The 20,725-nt window shown below is 39.8% G+C and overlaps 2 protein-coding genes and 1 long non-coding RNA gene across 4 annotated transcripts; 1 reads left to right on the forward strand and 2 right to left on the reverse strand.

The window, feature by feature from the left end:
• Positions 1–1,324: 1,324 nt before the first annotated feature.
• On the reverse strand, positions 1,325–3,799 carry LOC145657633 (uncharacterized). Its single transcript, XR_014123509.1, has 2 exons — positions 2,884–3,799; positions 1,325–2,315 (listed from the first exon to the last, which is right to left on the reverse strand). It is a non-coding gene; the product is annotated as an uncharacterized LOC145657633 (long non-coding RNA).
• Positions 3,800–5,486: 1,687 nt separating this feature from the next.
• LOC113571836 (uncharacterized) lies at positions 5,487–10,994 on the forward strand. Its single transcript, XM_027001005.3, has 3 exons — positions 5,487–7,421; positions 7,557–7,651; positions 10,859–10,994. The coding sequence occupies exons 1-2, from the start codon at positions 6,556–6,558 to the stop codon at positions 7,627–7,629; spliced, it is 939 nt and encodes a 312-aa protein (XP_026856806.3). The 5' UTR covers positions 5,487–6,555; the 3' UTR covers positions 7,630–7,651; positions 10,859–10,994.
• On the reverse strand, positions 8,803–20,579 carry morc2 (MORC family CW-type zinc finger 2). Of its 2 annotated transcripts, none has more exons than XM_027001004.3 (27): positions 20,459–20,579; positions 19,293–19,466; positions 16,564–16,617; positions 16,411–16,445; positions 16,155–16,223; positions 15,935–16,025; positions 15,686–15,794; positions 15,382–15,541; positions 15,177–15,288; positions 14,920–15,045; positions 14,729–14,808; positions 14,559–14,641; positions 14,239–14,324; positions 13,829–13,969; positions 13,483–13,637; positions 13,235–13,363; positions 12,983–13,088; positions 12,718–12,850; positions 12,551–12,637; positions 12,177–12,467; positions 11,741–12,016; positions 11,534–11,594; positions 11,272–11,410; positions 10,891–11,067; positions 10,642–10,735; positions 10,129–10,317; positions 8,803–9,644 (listed from the first exon to the last, which is right to left on the reverse strand). In XM_027001004.3, exons 2-27 carry the CDS (start codon positions 19,358–19,360, stop codon positions 9,576–9,578), a joined length of 3,120 nt encoding a protein of 1,039 aa, XP_026856805.2. In that variant the 5' UTR covers positions 19,361–19,466; positions 20,459–20,579; the 3' UTR covers positions 8,803–9,575. The 2 variants fall into 2 exon arrangements, with proteins under 2 accessions (XP_026856805.2, XP_026856804.2); XM_027001003.3 differs by having other exon boundaries at positions 20,440–20,579.
• Between the last annotated feature and the right edge of the window lie 146 nt (positions 20,580–20,725).

Here is a 20,725-nt window from a genome sequence, read left to right on the forward strand (position 1 = left end):
CAGTTATAGAGACGCCAACATACAACATCTATTTGACCATATATCATTTTTTACATATAATTAGTTGTTTGAACATTTTCTGATTTTAATTGTTTCTTGCTGTGTGTGAAAGTACCATCAGGATTGCAAGAGCAACAAAAGGATCTAATCTAATCTAATCTAATCTAATCTAATCTAATCTAATCTAATCTAATCTAATCTAATCTAATCTAATCTAATCTAATCTAATCCAAAATGCTTCATTGTGTAGCATTACCTGTGGATGTTATAGGTTTTCAAATGCCAGGCCTTAAGTACTGTGGATCTAATAATTGGTTGTTCTGGATGATAAAACTGCCGCTGAGATTTTAACAGATTTCTGAGGTCATTTAAGGTCACTACTTGATTTCTGACAATTAACAGGAAACAGAAACTACTTACAGAATATCCATTTAATTTTTTAAGAGTTGTTTGTTTTGGCATAACTATGATTTGTTCCCATTTTAAAAAATCCCCACCATTTGTGCCTTGTACATATGATACTCTAAGAACTATTTTATGGCTATATGGCAGAAACATTATGAAGACAGCATTACATGTACAAGAAAACATTTGTCTAAATTGCTATTAAACTGTGACCTTGTGTGCTTGAGAGAATTCTTGATATCACTTTCACCTTAAAGATTCATTGTCTTTATTCTAATATTCATCCTCCTGTGCCAGCATGGAGTCTTACATGGTTGTCTATAATTTCCTGAACATTTGGTTTAAAATTTGGTATAAGGTGCCCAAACCAATTTCTATCTCTCTCCCCCCTCATTAGGCTTATGTGTAAACACGAGAAAAGACTAATTTAGTTTTCTTGATTTGCTATTGACATTTATTTTCCTTCAATCCTTATTACAGAGCTTTCTAATAGGACTATTATAATGATTTCTTTTCTTACAGGGTTATTACAATTCAAAAGTTTACATATCCATATCCACATATCCAAGTCTTTAAGAGCAAGTTGTTGATGTAGTTCACCTCGTAACAGGCAGGCCATGGTGCTAGTATCAACAAGGTTATGGGTTTGGTTCCCAGGGAGTGCATGCACTCTCATCCTGATACATATGTGAACTGCTCTTGTTACGAATGCCTGTCATAGGCTGTAAATGTAGAAAAGACTCTCATGTGAACACTATCAATAAAGCTAAAGTTCTCCTTGCATGCTATTTCGTCCTTGAGTGGGACCACGCTACACTGGAACTTTGTCTTATGTTTTACCGTTCCTATCGTTTCTCTATATGCTAGCATAATCAGTTCTATTTCATTCAGGAAAAAAAATGCACACTTGAGAATTAGCTGAAGAGAAAATCCAGTCCTGTTCTTTATTGCAGGTCAACATTAACACGCATTACTGAGGCATCCTCAAGAGAATGTCCGACACTCACACAAAGAACCCAATTTTTAAAATATTTTTCAGCAGTGATTAAGTAATTGTCCGACCTTCTTTTACATAATAGTGTGAAATCTCCACCATGCAAACTGATATTCAATACCTACACCAGTCCAAAAGAAGACTTCTCTAAGAAAGGGTTGTTTTTCTGTACCTGGTGGAGAAAAGATGTGCTTTACATGGAGGCCTGCACAGGCTAATCTAGAATCCTTTGCAGAAGCCTGCAGATCATTTTATAAAGATACAAAATCTCTACGGTCCTTTAGATTTTATGTTATTCAATGTTTAAACCTTTCCTGTAAACAATATTTTTATTACCTGTTTCTTGGAACAGGGTCTAAAAAAATCAACATAAACTCAGTTAAAACTTTAATTCCAAGGAGGTACTGAATCCAAAACACATTTCGGCTATATCAGAGGTGGCAAGTCTCACCTACAACGGGAGTGTGGCTGTATTTCAGCCAGAGAGTACACACAATACAACAAATCAATTGTTCGAAGACTGAAGTAAATCCTGCAGCCACACCAACCTATGCGACCTTTGCAGCTAAATGTCACTCTTAATGTATCCTTTTCTTTAATTAGACCTTCTATGCAGCATTTGTGACTGACAAAAATAAACATTATTATCTTACACGTTCAATTCTGAATATATTTTAGTCCATCACCACACAGCCCTGAATAACAGATTGCATATATTGTCCAGGTGAATCGGAACAGGCTATATTAAACCTTAAAAATCAATATTAAGATTTACAAAGATTGTACATTTTTATTTGCTCTGCATATCGCATGTGCTGTTTCATTTTTAACCGGTGTCGCATCTTATCTCTTGAATACAGTAGACACCGCCTGGAAACTAGGAGGAACAGATGTATCCTCAGATGCCGGAATAACTCTACAGAAGAAAGAGAACAGTACAGTAGGAAAAACGGCATTTATAGACAAATAATATCTAAGTACATGTACAGCCGCACATAAATCTTTGATTATTAAACTAAAACAAAACCTTTTTTACTGCACTCAGGACGCCCGTCTAAGTAGTTTACCATTTTAACAACTTGCAGTCCATTTCCTTACAACAAACCTTAAGAGGACGTAAGCTGTACTACAGGCATGTCAGAGTCCCTCATAAAATATGTTAGTAATTATGTTATCTAATATAGCCTAAATCTCACACCACTTAGCCGTACTGGAGCTTTACGTTTATCTTGCATTAGTTCGTCGATCTCTCATTGTTCTCTCACGCCACAGGCCACCTCAAACAGTGTAGTGCTTTACGCACGAACGCCTACAGCAGAATATACTTTAATTTGCAGAAGGGTCATGCATGTCTTTTCTGTGTCAAATTTGTCAAATGAGAGAGAGAGAGGGAGAGAGAGAGAGAGAGAGAGAGAGAGAGAGAGAGAGAGAGAGAGAGAGAGAGAGAGAGAGAGAGAGAGAGAGATTGAGAGATTGAGATTTACCGTGTCGGCTTATAGCATGTTCTCCAGACTTTGGCTAAAAGTGTAGTTCTGAGTGCGGCACAGCCCCTGATGTAGAGAATAGGTGTGAGAGCAGCGTTTATGCGTGGCAGTATACGCAGAGGGTCTGTGCCTTCGTTTCTGAACGTGTAGCATGTAGTGCCCAAGAAATTACAAACTATAACATGAAGAAATATGGGCAGCCACGCGATCAGAAAGCATACAGCAACGACGACTATTAAGTAGATAGATGCGCGTTTGCTCTCTCGCTCTGCGCTCGGGGGCTCGCGCTCAAGTTGATATTTAGCAATCAGAAACAACCTAATGTTCAGTCCTATCATTATAATAACGGTAAAAATATTGCCTACAAAAGTACCTATTCCTGTCACTGTTTTCGCAATTCCAACTGTCACCAGATTGTTTACAGCTACAATGGCAAACGCGTAAATCCAGTAGGACACAATCACCATAACGGTCCTGTTTCGGGTCATACGCTGTGAGTATTTGAAAGGTGCAATAACTGCATGGTATCGGTCAGCTTGAGCTGCCAAAATAGCCATATAGGAGAGTCCTAGAAAGGTGGGCGCGATGTAAAATGTTCGGGTGGGAGAGTCGAAGTTGTCGCGTACGTCTAGTACGCCGCAGTAATAATATGATGCGCCGGAACATACATCACTAACGCATGTGCTAAGCATGTACATAAAACGATTTTCACTGCGTAGGGATCTATTAATCAGAATAGATATAAAAACAGAAACGTTTAGGAAGATGATAGTGGTAGCAAGGAGGATACCGAAGAGAAAAAGCAACACGTTTTCAAAGCTAGAAAGGGGCAAAACAGTCCCCAGGCCCATGCTATTGATCAGGTAAATGTATTAGTGTCCTCATATAAAACAAAGGCAAAAGTACCGTAACAACACATACGTGGACAATGCACGATGTGCACTAAAGAGAAGCCCCGCGTGGCGCTTTTAAAACAGTTTCTAGGCGGTCTCTGACGACGGCGCTGAACCCACGTGCCCATCTTTAGCCATCGGGTACACCAGATCCAGAGTGGCACTCTCTTTCCACCCGAAACGACGATGAAGCACGTTTCAACACGGTTTGCGTCGGTATTTCAGTCAAAAACAAAATATGCATAGGATGTAAATCATCAACAAATTCCACTATGTGCTGTGTAGCTCCCAGGATTTGGCGCCAGATAAACTCCTATAGATGAAATCATCTGTTCCATGTGACACAAACAAGCACGTGTGCATAACCTAACGAAAATTGGGACTACGTGGATGGATTAAGTATTGGACTAATTGGATTACCAAATGTGAGCCAATGGTAAACCATTCTTGGATTATACTTAATGAGGATGTGTGATTACGGCCCCATTTCTAAAAATAAAGACCCGTATTAACATTCGAATTTCTGGAAACTGATTCTAACTGTTTTGCTCTGTTAAAAAAAACAACAACAGATTACTCCTATGTACACAACTTCTGTACATGTGAGACTACATTTTTTGCTTCATTTCATGACAACATTCTGAGACCAGTTTATTATGTTTGCTCAAAGTTTTGGCTGGTTATCAGAATGTCCTACAAATGAATTCAGAACGTTACAATTCGTGAAACATTCATAGGGATCAGTTTTATTAAAAGAGGGAAAACGACATTAAAATAATTTTTATCAAGGACATATAACATTATAAGGATGTTCATTAAGGTTATGTTCAGAATGTCGGAATGTGAGGCAAGGTTTTGGGAGCTGCCTGTTAGCTAGCCACCTCCTAACTTTTTTTTTTCCACAACACTACTGAGTAAGAATTAGCAAATAACTTCAGCAACACAGATAATGCCATCTAAAGCCAACATGTAAAAGATGTTTAAAGATAAAACTGAGGAATGATAGCCATACTTCCACTGACAACTTCAGTAGAACTACTCCAGAGTTACACTGATATAGCTAGTGTGGGGTTTCATAAATTAAATGAAGGCTAAGCTTACATTAATAGAGAATAATGCGCAGAATGGAATAGGACTAATGCTTGAATTAATAAAATAATTACTGTATGTCCAGACATAAAAGGAAATGCCCTAGACATGCATATGTGTGATTATGCAAGAAGACATGTGTACGAGACGGTCAAACAGAGGTGACGGCTGAGATGATTTTTCCACAAAAGCAGAAGTGACGCAAGACGAGAAAACTATAAGTCTGTCTGTTGCAAAGTTATGCTTTAGATCTCACTGGCACTGCGTTGTGAAGTGACATCTCCAGAGCTCTGCATTAATAAAAGGCCACAGGGTAACGCACTGGTTCCTGTCTCTTCTTTCCTGCATCAACGGACACGACACTAGATAATTAACTAAGAACTAATTCACAATATTTAGATTGCATATAAAACATTGCCCGCAGATAACTCCAATATACAAATACAGAATACTAAACAACACCACGTCCTATGGACAGTACATTAAGCGTAGTCTACATAGTCTATGTAGTCTAGACCACATATTCATACCACATATTCAGACAGTATATGCAATCTTACACATACGTTAGAAAAATGAAGCATTGTATAGTAGCACACTGACAAGTCTGTTGCGGTTTAAGATAGCATTGTGTATAATTGTACAGTATCTTAGACTGATATAATGTAAAACAAAATGCGTGTTGTAAAGTGATTTAGTGCATGTTTAGAATCTGATAGCTAGGGAATAGAGCCTGTCTCTGAAGTTTATGCTACGAATTCTAAATGTTCTGTACCATTTCTCAGATGCAGTTACCAGGATGATATGAAGACTGTGAGGATGGACTCCATAGTGCACCTAAAGTACTCTGTTGGTGAGCAATATTTGCTACAGGCACTGGTAACCTATTACATAAGGCCTTGAGCTGGCACAAACTAAAAATGTTTATTGTTTATAATGTTTATCCTGTTTATTGTAGATTTTAAAACATTATTTAATACAGGTCTTTGCAATGTCATTGAATAGTGTTTAATATTTAGCCAAAATGTTGTGCAAACCTATTTCAAAAGTTTAAGATAAATATCTTGGGTCAGGTCCAATCAGCCAATGCTGCAATGCAAAACAAATAGGTCTTGGCTAATTGACTATTTTGGTTAAGCAAAAATTGTATAAATTCTATTTTTTTTTCCCATCACACTATTCCTTTAAGCCATGTTCCTTTAATGGTACTGCATGAGAACGTAGTGGTTGCATTACTTTTTAAAACAGTATAGGGATATTACAAATAAAAGTATTAAATAAAGCAAAGCAAAACAGACCAGGCCATTACAGCATCAGAGAATTAGTTTTTGGTTATGGCCTGGTCTGTACAGACATGATTTAGAAGTTCCTTCAAAGCACTGTTCAGGACAACAGAAAAAAAGATATTATAAAAAAAAAATTACACCCATGACAGGTCTCAGACTCCAGTTTCCAAATAATGCTTTGCGGGACCCTCTGACACAGAACACATAAAGAAAGCAACATATTTTTGATTTGTGAATTCACAAAGTTGGCCTCTACTCTATTCTCCTGTGGCATTTGTGCTAAACCGTAATTTGCTGAACTGTGGAACCGATGTCTCAAGAGGTCAATACTGCACTACAGCGCGCCCATATAACATTAGATCCTTTGTGCACAGCGGTCTCCTCACCCGCTGTGGAGACCTACAATGTCGCCCTTCAATTCAAGCATTCCCCTCTCGGTCAATTTTACCAGTCCAGGAGACATTTTTATCTTCATCTATCATGTTCTGTTTGCCACGACCTCGGCCCTCCTCGCGGGTTCCGTGGTGGTCGGAATACTCGGCACGAGGACTCTGCGCGCGCAGAACCGTTTCATGTTCATGCTGAACACTAGCGTAAGCGACACGTTGACGGGGCTGTCCGTATACTACCTCGGTCTTTTTGACGTGCAGGAGGGCTATCCCTCCAGAAACGGAACCTATTACATTTTACCTTCATTTATGGGGGTGAATGTGATGACGTTTCTTTTTGCTCAGTTTGATAGGTACTTTGCTGTGTGTCATCCTTTCTTTTACAACCGTTTCATTACACGTGGGTTTGTCATTGCAAGTTGCGCGTTTTGCTGGGTGTACACATACCTAATTCTAACAATCCAGAATATTTTACCAGTCTCACAGGCTACTAAAATTAGTGCATTTGGTGTCATGACGTTACAAATTATTGTAGTGATTAAAGTTTTCATGACCGTTAAATTATACATCATAGCGAGACACCAGCTCGAACGCGAGCCACCCAGCAGCGAGAAGGACACCAAGAAGGAATCTCTGCGGATTATCGTGTTTGTGGTCATTTGTTTTTTGTTTCTATGGTGTCCCTCCTTTATTAATATCATACTGAGATATCTTACAACCAGCGGAGTGCAGTTCAGGAACGAAGCCACGAACCTGTTCGCGATTATGGCGCGCTTCAACGCGCTGAGCACCCCAGCGCTGTACGTCTGGGGAAGCCCTGCGCTGCGCGCGGCTGTCTGCAGCCTGGTGTGGCGGAGGTTATGCGAAGTACGACCCGAAAGGTTCGATCCTGCAACATTTTATTCGTTTACACGGTCTTGGATAATCGGACTTGCGAATAAAGAACTGTGTGCGGTTGCTTCGTATCTGTATATATAGTGCACTCGTGAATCACGGAATTGTTGCTCTCGTCACAGAATATTCTCCAGACACGTGAAACCCTCCAAGGAAGAAGTTTTAAGCGTAGCACGGAGCACGAGGGACAAGTAAGCACGGAAAGCATTAACTGCGTGTAAGTGTGTGTGGAGATTCGTTTATTGCGTGGTTTATGGTGTATTAGATTTGTCTTGAAACCATACAATTGAATGCTAAATTAGCAACATCTTAATTAGTTGTATGTTAAAAAAATAACGTTCTCTTCCAAATATCTTAATAAATTGTCATTAGTTTAACCTAAGCAGGTCTACAAGTTTCAGTTATGGATGTTTTAAGTATCAGATAACGAATAAGATCGTATTGACTGTAACCAATATATGTTTCTGACCTATTTGCAAATTTAGAAATAAGAGTTCATGTAAATTTGCAATTCAATATGAGCACGTAAGTATTCTACGCCACCCCTTTAGGCTACTCAATTTAGCTCTCGGGATGGTCAATTTCTTTTAATATTTTACTTCAAAAACCCTGTTTTAGAAAAAATAAACTAAGAAATTCCATATACCCCATATAAGTTTGTTACTTAGTAAACCCGCTGAATAACACATTTTTTTTTGTTCACATAAGATGGATAGGTTAAGTAAGATTTTTCCAGTAACATAACATAAAAATAAAAACTGGTCAACAGGACCGCTCTTACTTTTAGCTCATGTGAAAAACTTACACTGGTCAGGGAAAACTCAGTCTTTAAGGCAGTCAGCTAACATAATATAAATGCATTTATTCCAACATAAAATGTGTTGATACATCAATGGGTTTATTTAACGTGTTACCAGAAATTACCCAAATGTATATTAATTTATAAATAATGCCATTGTAATCTGAACATTGAACAAAGTTTCCTTGGCTTAGCAAATGGTCAAATATGAAAAATAGTGTTTTTGGCCTTAGTGAAATAGAACCAATACATCATGTAAGCAAATCATGCAGTTCTAAATGACATGTTTTTAAACATGTACAACTGCTATTTATCAAGTTATTGTTACTTGGCATTTGCAATGTGAGCTTTACGTGTCAAGCTAAAAGATTTTGACACACTGATCCAAACAATAAGGGCATTTTACAAAGCAGTAAATTTAGATACTGATTGACGGTTTAGAACCTGAAGTTGTATTAAGGTTTAACCTCTTGTATTAAGATTAATAAAATCATAGACTTGTGCATTATGCTTCAAACCTTACTTTAAACATACTGACCATCTTGTTCAACAACAAAACACCACAAAACTTAATATATATCCTAAATTTTATTGGATCATTTTCTTAAAACTGTTTAAAAAATATACTTAGATATAAAGATGGCGAGTAATTGTTGTGAACAAGTGGGTAAACAGTATTAGATTTATTCAAAAAGGAGAAAATCCGTTGGACTGGACCCCACACTCATGCATGAAAGACACAGGCATTGGGCAAAAACTGTAGCAGCGACCTGGGATAAGAGAAGACGTTCTCCGCATCCACTTACAGTCATACTGTTTTGCTAAGATCCTTCTTTGTGACAGTAGTTCTTATGCTTCAAATGCTGAAAGCCCATACTGAAACAGTGGAGATATTCCGAGCTGTCAACGAGGCCTTGCACTGCTGCCTCAATACCTCCCAAATAAAATACTCAACAAGACAGCAATAAGGGAAATAAAAATGAACTGATAAACAAAGGTGACTTACTGTGGAACCTGTAAAATATGCAGCTTCTTCGCTCCTTTGGTCCGTAAGCTCAAAATATGTGTATAGTATGTTAATTAGCTAGGGGAAGGAGCCTTTATGTCCGAATGTATCATTTAAAAGTACTGCTGGCGCAGATCTGTAAATTTAAGGTGGTAACAGAGGATGAGAAAAAAAGTACAGAAAGAAAATGAGTCATCTTCTAATCAGCCAACAGAACGCATAATGAACCGAACTCAGATAAACAAAGAGAGATACTGAAATCGAGAGGAAGTTAAAATGAGGGAGAACAAGAGACGGAGTAACAAAAATGAGAGACGGTGTAACAGCTGCAGTGTTTCATTCGCCCTTGGTGACCAGATCCTCTATGTACGCATCCAGCTCATCATCGCTGCTGATCTCAATATCCTACAAAAAAGACGGACATCAGCCATCCTATCACGAAGATATGAGCTCTCTGAGATACACAGATGTAACTAAAACATTAAACTACAAAGGAACATACTTAGTTCTGCTACTTGAGTTCAAGTATCTGAGGAACTGTTGTCGTTAGAGTTTTCTTATTTTACTAATAATATTACAATAATCACCTGAGCCCTTAATAGCAAAATATAATTGTTTTTATATCTATGTGTGAGTGTGCAAGTTTTTTTGTGTAATTGGTGCTTGTATGCGAGTGAGTGTGCAAGTGTACGTGTATGTGTGCGAGCATGAGTGAGTGTGCATGTGTGGATGTGCAAATGAGTGTGCATGCGTGTGCCCGAGTGAGTGTGCCTGCGTGTGTTTGTGCACGTGTGTGGATGTGTGAGTGAGTTTGCATGTTGTGTGGGTGTGTGAGAGTGTGTATGTGGGTGTGTGGCTGTGGGGGGATGGGGTGTGGAATGCCTCCTACCTCCTGGACTTTCTGCAACAGTGCAACAATGTTGGTTCGGAGCTTGCGGAGCTTCTCCTCGGACTCGCGGAGTTTGGTTTCCGCGCCGCTACTCTTCTCTTCCACGGCACGAGCTCGAGACTCGGCACGCGTCTGGTACGAATTACACAGACTCTGCAGCCCTGCCTCGTACTGCTGGAAATACTCTTTCTGCAGCACACACATGGCCAATATTAGTCACTGCTGAGCTTACATGAACAAATCAACCACAGTAGTATGAAAATTATCCATTGGTGGCAGCTTTACTTAAGACATAATTCACCTGAACACCCAGTTACCGACATTACTTAATTAATATCGGCCTCCACTGTCGGCAGAGACATTTAAGGAAATGTTTTAATTAAGGAAATGACATTTAATTTTCAGCCATTTAAGGAAATGTTCAGGTGTACACGGAAAAAGCAGTAGTTGTTCTTCACACGTACAAATGACCCCATATGACTTGGACAGACTGTGACCACTGGACGTACTCACAATAGGGAAAGCCACAAGCTCCTCAGCACTCATAGTGTTGAGTGAGTCTTTTGGGATTCGGAAATCAGGTGGGAAAAAGTACCGCAGCAGCGTCCTGGAATGAACAAGCAAATACAGGCATCACTGTACCACAATTTAGGCCCAAACACATAGTGCCAAGAAAGACCAACTGAAGCCAAAATGATACATACTTATACTGGTCTGTTTTCTTACATAGTGCTACAAGGGCTTACATACTCCCACACGTACCTCATCATGGTGACAAGGCCCTCTGAGGTTTCCCTGCTTGGACCACTCTGGGTCGTATCAGGTTCTGCTGCAGTGGGTGGAGTCACAGACCGTGCTGAGCCCTGATTGGTGTCTGGACTCCGTGACTCTGGCGAGGCAGGACGCATGAGGCGGACCTCATCACTACCTTTAAATACCCTAAAGGAAAGCAAGCAAATAACAATTATTAAACAATGTCAAACAGTCCATACAAGCTGATGTATAACTACAAATACTGGATAAGTAAATAAAGAAATGTCTATAACTTTGGCACAAACTGATATATTTATGAACTTTCTTCTGAAACTGAGAGAAGTATCTGTTTTGTGATGCATTTTGCACAGAGTATATGTAAATCCATACCAACGGTCTCGGGGAGTGTTCATTGGGACGTAATCAAACTTCACTTTCCAACGCACACTTTCTTTCCCTGTCTCTACTGCAGTCACCCGGCCAGTAAACCACTCTCCATTCACCTTTGCTTCTACCTGTAAACCTTTATCTGTGAAACACACACATACACACAAACAAAAACAAGCACACAGTTGTATGTGGTCCAAAGACATCATGCAATGGTTTTAAATACATTGCTGCAGCTATGTGGATAAGCAGTAATGGTCGCTACCTTTGTGGGCATTTTTTACTGTGTCTTGCTTTAAATCTTCTTCAGTGCTATTGCTGACTCGCTGAGGAAGGAAGCTCATGATTAGTGCACAGATTACATTACAGTAAGGTTTTTAAAAAGTGCACAGACTACATTACAGTAAGGCTTTATCATGGCTGCATTATTTAAGGAAAGTCCTGAGGTGTATATCAGCATATCAAAAGCTACCTCTGTGCTGTTGGCTTGTTTGGCTGGTGGGACCTTTTTATCCACCACTACTGCTCCCTTCCCACGACTCTGGACAGGTGCTGCTAGTTTGGATTTCTTGGGTTGTGGCTCTTCCTCCTCTGCACTCTCTTCCTCCTCTTCTTCTTCTTCTTCTTCCTCTTCCTCTTCCGTTTCTTCCTCCTCCTCCTCATCATCATCTGCTTGCGCTTTACCCCTCGTGGTGCTTCCCCTCTTGCTAACTGAGGTATGTCTGTTGGCTGTCTTTGTGGAGGACAGCTGTAACCGATAAGCAGCACATCAGGTTTTCACTCTTTCACAAACTCAAAAATGTCCTAAAATTCATAAAACTGAGTTTTCTAGCTCATAAAATTCAGGCCGTGTCCTGCTGAAGCAATACTGCTTGCTAATGCTGCTTTCGGTGTGCATGCATACTTACTGTTGTAGTGCGAGTCTGGGTTGCACTCCTGCGAGCTGGTGCTTTTGAAGGTGGAGGTGTGCTAGTGGCTCTAGTGGTGGCCTTCACTGATCTGGGGGGTGGGGAGGGTGGTGTCTTAGCCTTGGCTGGAAGGACAGGCGCCGGCTGAGTTCTAGAGGGACGAGACGGTGGTGTCGTCTTAGGGGGCGGGGCTTTAGTTACAGGTGACTGACTGACAGCCTTTTTGACCACAGCGGGAAGTGGGGGAGAACGGGGCCGAGCTGCCGTGCGTTGGGAAGACCGAGTGGCAGTCTGGCAGAAACAACAAACAGATCAGTTCCATCTCAGGTGCATGTGCACCCAGGCAATAAGCACTGAAGCATAACAAGCAGTACCTGTGCCATACGCTCCTCCACTGGCTTTGCACTGGCTTCTAAAGGAACCTGTTTCACATCTGCTGCGGACTTTACAGTGGTGGTTTTCTATAATGGATGTTACATTCAGTCGGACACACCGATATCATTCACATTATAGGAGTGTGCTGATTGGGGGGATGGCGTACCTGTAGTGCCACTAATTTCTCTTGTTGCTGACGAATTTTCTCAGACAGCTCTTTCTGTTTGTCTTCTGAGGTTTTGGTGTCTTTCCTCAAAATACCAATAGGTAAATTCTGCTTCTGTTCAGGGGCATCACACCTGAAAGACAGAAAAAGTGTGAGAAACAGGAGCGAAGATGATCGCCATTAAAATGAGTAAAGAGAGGAAAGAGCCTGCAGTGCAGCAACAGAGATACAAGTCAAGTGCTATTAGTACATTTCTATTTATCACCTGTCCTGTGCGCCATCAGGGTTCATGAGGCAGACCCAGCTATCTGGGTAACGCTTATCAACAGCATCCATCTGAAAGGGCAGTGTACGCCACTTCAGACATTTATCTAGTGCACAAAAGGAAGACACAACGTGTGTGAGAGACAGAAGAGGGTAGAGAAGGCGAATAAAGCATAACACGCAAAGAACTGCAAGTTATCGGCTTAAAACACACCGCACATACTGCAGTGTGAATCTAGTGCTGTGCTCTTACCGCACTGTATCGTTACAGGGATCTCCATAGCTCGGCGCCGCCGAAACCTGATGTCATTTGAAGGTGCAGCATTCCAGTTGGCGGACAGATACCCAAACTCATCCCAGAACTTCACTATACCTTTCTGGGCTGTTAAGCAAATAAGATCAACCAGTTGCTCTGGGACATATTCATGACATCAAGGCTAAATAAAACGATACTGTGTCTTCAGAAATTGGACAGCACCTAATATATACATTCAAACTCACCTATACCAATGTCCTTCCAGTACTGAGCTAGATAGTCTCCCATAGCTCTAAGTAAGTGTCTGTACTCTTTAGCATCTGCAAAGTCTTGCTTGTTGTGTGTTGGCTCCAGCACAAGATAGGGAACATCTACGACACCTACTACACCCCCACATGCCCTAAAATATGTGGAAATACACCAAAAGTTTATGTTTTTGCAAGGCCAGCAACCCACATACCACATGCACTTTTGTAGCTTTGCCAGTGTTTGTTCCAGATAAACTGAACTCAGTGGGAGAGCATGACTCATGACACATTTGATCGGAGACATCAGTATGAATGGCCACTTATGTCTTTCTGGCAGACTCACATTCCGCCCTCTAGCTGCGGCCCAGTCTTCTCGTACATCTTAATGAGGCGACTGCAGTTGTAGATGAACATGCCGTCCTGGTCCCGTCTCTCGATGTTCACGCCAAAGATGAAGTTCAGCTCTTTGGGCTCCTTCAGTGCTCTGCCATATGACAAACAGCAGGGAGAAAATGACCAGATGTGTGCTACGGTCAGTCAGTTTATGACACTATATCAGCAAGAGCTCTGGTATATTTAGTACAAGGACAAGGAATTTAGAGTAAAAGGGTACAGTTTAGATACAGAGAATGCTGGCAATTTACACAGTGGTGGGACTTGATTAGTATGTGCCCATGTGTTTTCCTTTGGCTTGGGAATGTATAAGGGAATTCTACATGTGTGTGTCTGTAAGCATATGTATGCAAGCATTACTTCTGTTTCGATGCGTGAATGGCTTGTTTCCTGTTTGCTTCTGCACGTAATGCTCCAGCTGAATCTTGGGCCTTCCTCAAAGCAGTCTAAACACAGTTAAAACGTTGAGCAACATATTTACTGTTTGCTTAGATAAACTGTTTATGCCTGCATAACTTAGCCCACTCCACCAAGCAAAACATATTCAAAATGAAAAAAAGGCACGTTGGGTATTATTTTTGATAACTAGTCCTATACTAGCTGCTGAGCACTGTTCCATGCATGAGTGGCTGATCTGTTGTTGCATTGTTTATTTGTGGCAGGTGGTTTTTGGTTCTCACCCGGGCCTCTTTGGATAGATCGTCCCCCAATTTCAACTCCAGAGCGCGTGCCTTACTCTCTGCTTCTCTAGCCTTCTCCTCAGCTGGGAAAAAAGAAAGCATGCGTGACTTCCAAGTTTAACATGGACACCTGCTCCTTCATACAGCACAGGTGTCTCAATGTCACTCACCGAGCTTTGCGAGATGATCAGCTTTCTTTACTTCTTGCTCTGCACGGGTTTTAAAACGTGTTGATGTGTATTTGTACATCCTACAAGAAAGCAGAAGACTGTTTTTGTGCACAAGTCTCTTATTGCTTGTTTACAATGCGGGTGTGTGGCTGGACAAATGCAGATTTGTGTGTGTGTGTGTGTGTGTGTACCTAGGGTTATACAAGCAGCAGGAGAGCCTCTTGGTCCTGACTTTGTGCCCCTGAATAAAGATTCTCATTCGGGGATCAATGTAGAGAACAGCGGCGTAGGCACGGAACGACCGCCTCTCAGGCTTCCTGTTTCAAACACACAAGCTTTAATCAAGAAGGGCAAATCTAGGAAATAAGACATGGAAAACCAGCACTAAATGAGTGAGAGAAGTGAAAGGACAGTAATTAAGAGTGGCGGTGATGACCAAGTTACTCACACTCCTTCCACGGGTGTGCCTGCCATCAGTATGTCTTGGTGATCTGTCTGCACGTCCAGCTCAGGCTCTCTGTTGTCCATTAGCTTCAGATTGTAAACTATAACCAGAGTACCTACAAAAAAGCACACATAAATTTCATCAAATTATTGTTCAAAGCCATAACCTTTAATCGGAACATTGCACATTGTGAATTCAGCTGTCATACCACTTGGCCCCTCAATTTTCTTGAACTGCTGGAAGAGCTGCTCTTCACTTTTGAAAGGAGAATATTTGAAGATAAGTTCTGTCTCAATCGCATACTTCTCTGGGTCTTGAGTAAGAGGCTGCTGGGTCTTCACTTCCCAACTTGGTAACGGAACGATGACCTACAAGCATGTTTGGGTGAGTCGATATTTATTATTCTGTGTTCGATGTGTATCCGTGTAAATAAATGTGTGTAGCAATAAATCCTGCTGAGGTCAGCTAAAATCTCTTGGATCCTGCATTCATGCACACAAATTATCTCTGACCTCATCCAGCCCCTCCTCTTCATGAAACGTCCGGGACAAAAATAAACACGTTAATTTGTCATCTTTCTTTGTGAAGAGGATGAAGTCTTTGCCAATACGCATAGAACCCCTAAAAGAGACATCAAATGGAAAATATATGTATAAATATAAGTAAATAAAAGTGCTAGGAAAAATACCAGATAGTTTTTTTGTCTATTTTTAAAATAATTACATAAAGGAGTTTTTATTTCAGAGTTAAAAAGCACTTACGACTTCAGACCATTTCCATACTGGCCAATATGAGTAGACTCTGGAAACCTCTTGCTGGACTTGCCAAACTGAATGACATGTGTTGCTTCGCCTGTGCAAAGGACATTAATATTTTATGCCAAGATTAATCTACTACATGCTGATGTGTGTGTGTGCTGGAGCAGTTGTAGCACAAGGTTTTAAAATGCAGGGGATCAGTCACATGTATTACTATACTCACTGGGATCCATTCCAGTCCCATCATCCAAGAAGCAAAGCATGAAACCTCCTCGAAGGTCTGGTCTTTTCTCTGGATTTCCAATATGGATGGATATGAAAAGATTGATTGGAAAAATGCACAAAAACATAACCTCCTTTTTAACATTCTGGAAGGGCTGAAACTCTTTAATTGATCTTACGAAGAAACTGGACCCTCAATGTAATGCAGTGTTTGTACTCTGTGTGTGTAGTGTGCAGCAACATGGATTATATTGTACCTGTATATATGTCAATCCTTGTAGCATTTGCATCTCTGTAGATGAGAAAAAGTGTCGAAACTGGGAAGTTTCAAAACTGCATGAAGCTATAACATTTCTAGTGATTTTATCACATCTATCAGTAAATTGACCAGGTGAACTGGAGGCCGATACCTTGAGTTGTCCACAAGCTCAGCCAAAGCTCCAAAAAGAAACTCATGTGTAGTCCTGTTGGCATAATACAGACAGTCAAACGAACACTGGTTATGTCTTCTAATTAATTTACTTAGTAGACAAAATACGTCCCATTATATGTAGAATCTGATGTAGAACACTTCCTCTAGCAATTAAACTAGGAATATAGTAACACAGGAATATAAATATAATATTTGGAACAATGTTGTCATCAATAGGTGTGTGTGACATTCATTTTTTTTCTGTGAAGCCCACCACCATTGTCTTGCTTATAACAACATTATAAATCATCTAAGACCTATTCTGGGTATACGTAGAGTCAGCTTGTGGGAGTACTGCTGCAAATAATCATCAAATATCATCCCAGTGAAGTCAGAAGCAGAGATGAAGAGAACAAAATGCCCCAATTCAAAAGTTGAAAAATATCAATAGAGTAGTAGAAAAAAAGAATAACTTCCCCACAGTCTGAAGGCCTCTATCACTTTGAATGAGAATACAAATCACGACTCCATTAGAAAGACACCAGGTAAAAACAGTTCACAGAGGTGCGACATGACAGAACCCCTCCTGTGGGTATAAGAAGAACATGAATGCTTGTGGATGCATATGGATAAACCCCAGAAAGGATATTTCGTGGATGGTTGAACAGAAAGAGGCTCTTTTGGGGTGTATGAACAATTGACACTGCATTTAGCATCAGAGGCATCGTGCTGGCAGTCATACAGGGTGGTGGAAGTCTCATTTCTTGGCTAGTAGTATTTGGATGACAGTCACAGAAGCAAATATGAACTAGCTTCTGTATCAAACAATAAGAACATAACACCATCTGCTCATGAAATTGTAGTTCAGCCAGATAATGCAGCAATCCAATACACACAACAAAGTCCACATCAGAATGGCACAAGTAAAGTTTTATAACAGACTAATCCAAAACTCCTTAATTGTAGTAAGAGATATTAGTGACTAACGATAATTTCTGATTGCTGCTAAAGATGTATCCAGTCACTACACAAAAAGGACAATAAGGTTTTCCACACAGGGGTGAGGGGTGTTCCACTGCCTGTTTTACTAGATAAGAATCACCACAAAGCAAACTCAGCCTCCTCATTTTTGGATAGGACAGTCTGTTTCAATTTTATTTATGTACTTGTTAATAAGCATATAAGAACAATGGCATCCTGAAGAAAATATGGTGCTATCATTCAAGCCTTTTCTTGACTTTTTCTATGGCTAGAATCCAAACTCACTGTTAAAGTTTTTTTCTATTTATCTAATAGTAGGTCTTGGTTATCTGTCTGATATTAAATGAGACAACAAAAGTACGAAAGATTGTTTCATGTCACATCTCATTTTCTAACCACTACTGTGCTATTATACATCAACTCCATATATAACACTCAGCTCAGGAAAATGTTATAGATGTTCTATACATGTTACAATGATTTTAACAAAGCATTTTTTTTTTGAATATTTTATTTAAATATAAATTTAGCATACAAAAAATTTTATACACTTTACCGCACTTTTCAAATTTATAGTATTCCACCATAATTGGACCTAATTGAGTTAATATTTTCTGGATGAAAAACATTATTGGTGATGTAAAGTAATGAAATACACATACTTCATTACTTTAGTATAATTTTTACGTATTTATTCTTAAGCATTCCCTTCCACAGGTGATGACAAGAGAATGACAGAACCTAAATACTTCTGTAATTACTTAATCGGTAATCTGTAATTAAATGTTTCAGTAATTATTTTTCTCAGCATCTGTCTTCAGTTAAAAATGACTTAACATACACAAATACGTATGGTTTGTCTTCCTCTGCTCTCTTCATAGCTTATATCACGGAGGGATTGTTTTTACATGTCTTAAACTAGGGCTAACAAAACTCAGTCAGAACAGATGACACTCAATAGTTTCTCCCCCAGTTTGATCACAGTCCAATATGCTTCATTGCTAACAAACCCCTAGATTATAGTTCCAAATAGTCTTTAGAGAAAATCTCTTAAACCCCTCAATGCCATACGATTGTTTATTCATCCCTTTAAAAAAAAATAAACTGAACTGACGATTCACATATAACAAGAGCAGATTCTGTTGTTACTATTGGATACAAAGAGTGATCTTTGTAGGACTGAGGCTGTAGTATGACAAATTATCCAATATCATCTAATGTTATTTAATGTTGATTAGTTGGAAAGTAGAATCAGGTCAAGACATCATACACAAAAGGAGTTCTGCAGGGTTCAGTACATAGTCCAATTAAAATTGTTAGTAGTTGTAGAATTGCTTTAAGCACACTGGTGTCCATTCTTTTCCATTCTTAGAATATATAACTTCAGGGCCATATCACTCCTGCACCAAAATTAGATGATTGTGAAATGCAACACAGAAATACATAAAGTGACTGACTGCCTAAGATATGTTCCTCAAAAAGGACTAGTTTTTCAGTGACCTTCAGATCATCCGAAGCAGATATTTCCAGTCCAATCCCTAGGGAACCCCAGCCAGGCAAAGTTTTTGTTACATTCAGCTCCTCATGCTCTCAGACCGCTAAACTTTGTGACCAAGGTGTAATGGGTGTAAATATATGGACCTGCTGGAGGTCCTGCTGAAGGACTGTATTTACAACTGCTGAGGTCTCAGTCCAGCTGGCACTCACTCTGTCTCTCATTCACTCAGAAAATACAGTGATACTTACGAGTTTGTGTGCAGGTACTCAAAGGTGAGCTGAGCACGGTTTAAGGTGCTATAATTTGAGTAGGCCATTTTCTCAAGAAAACAATCAAGAAAAACTCTGGCAAACTTGGTCACTTTTCCTCTTTACATATTTTCCAAGTGATGTGGCTCATTTGGGACAGCAGTTCTCCAGCACCTTAAGAGACAACACAATAGAGATACCTGGTACTATAGTCTGGAAAATAACACCTTTTAAAAAATTGTTACACTATTTTCAAAGAACTTGCTATTGACATTTTATACCTTTCTACATTTTATCTTATCTTTTCTTCCCTCATTAAGTGAGCATAGTCCAAAACATAAAAACCATCAATTAGTAGTTAACTTTTCATATGCCAAAAGTACAAAAATGGAGGTTAACCCTAACCCTATAGTTCACCAAACAAGACGACCTGTTAAGGGTTATCACTCCATATGTGTATGTACATATATACACGTGTGTTATTTTCCTATGTATACTATCAGCCACGTGAAACTGCCAGACCACAACTAGCTACCATCCATCATTCAACCTATCTGAATGAGTCTACCCCTCAAGACCTTTAAAGGTCTTAACTGTGTTTAATACTAGTAGTTAACATCAGCTCAGATGACATTACCTGTCATCATTTTTTTTCATTCAGTTTGAACACACTGACTGCCCCTCAGTGATATACAAAGTCAATTAAATGATCACTTAATTATCACTAATCAATTAAATGATTAATGAAGTATCACTGTGGACGTTAAGTTGTATAATGGCCATGCTACAGCAGATTTAGGCGGGGTTAAGATTGCTACACACGCCTTCTGTCCGAAACAGGCCATGCACCGTGCAGGAGGGCCCACTCAATGCAATTTAAAGGATTACTAATAACCTAATCTAAAGAATCACATATTGTCATTAGTAGTTGTAGAGGGTCTATGCTCACTCTTAACCTTGAGTCACTCCCTGTGAAACTAGATTTATCATTTTAGTGGCACTGGTCAAGCTATAGTCCATTTCTATCACTTGGTAATGGTGTATTCTCAGTTGCAAGTAGCTAACTAGCTAGCTAGCTAACGGTAGCTAGCTATTATTAAAATGCCTGTGTACAGAAAATCATAAATGTTACTTCAATATTGCAGACCATTTAATCATCCAGAGACCTCCGTTTGTTTCTATCCAATGTTTTTTTTCTGTCGGAGAAGTCCTGTTTATTCCAGGTCCAGGCACATAAGAAAGACACTCCGAAGGCCGCGAAAATTCTCCACACCACACAAGCTTCTTCGTTGTCCTGCGCAAGAACGCATGAGAACCAAAATTACAGACCCGCCTTCCAACCTATAGCCAGCCAATTAGATAAGCCCATGTTGGATTTCATTCGCAAGTACGACTGCCATTCAACAGGAGCAGAAACGCTCGGAAAGACCAGG

The sequence above is a fragment of the Electrophorus electricus genome, chromosome 4, assembly GCF_041902795.1.
Source record: "Electrophorus electricus isolate QZ-2024a chromosome 4, ASM4190279v1, whole genome shotgun sequence".
Taxonomy (NCBI): domain Eukaryota; kingdom Metazoa; phylum Chordata; class Actinopteri; order Gymnotiformes; family Gymnotidae; genus Electrophorus; species Electrophorus electricus.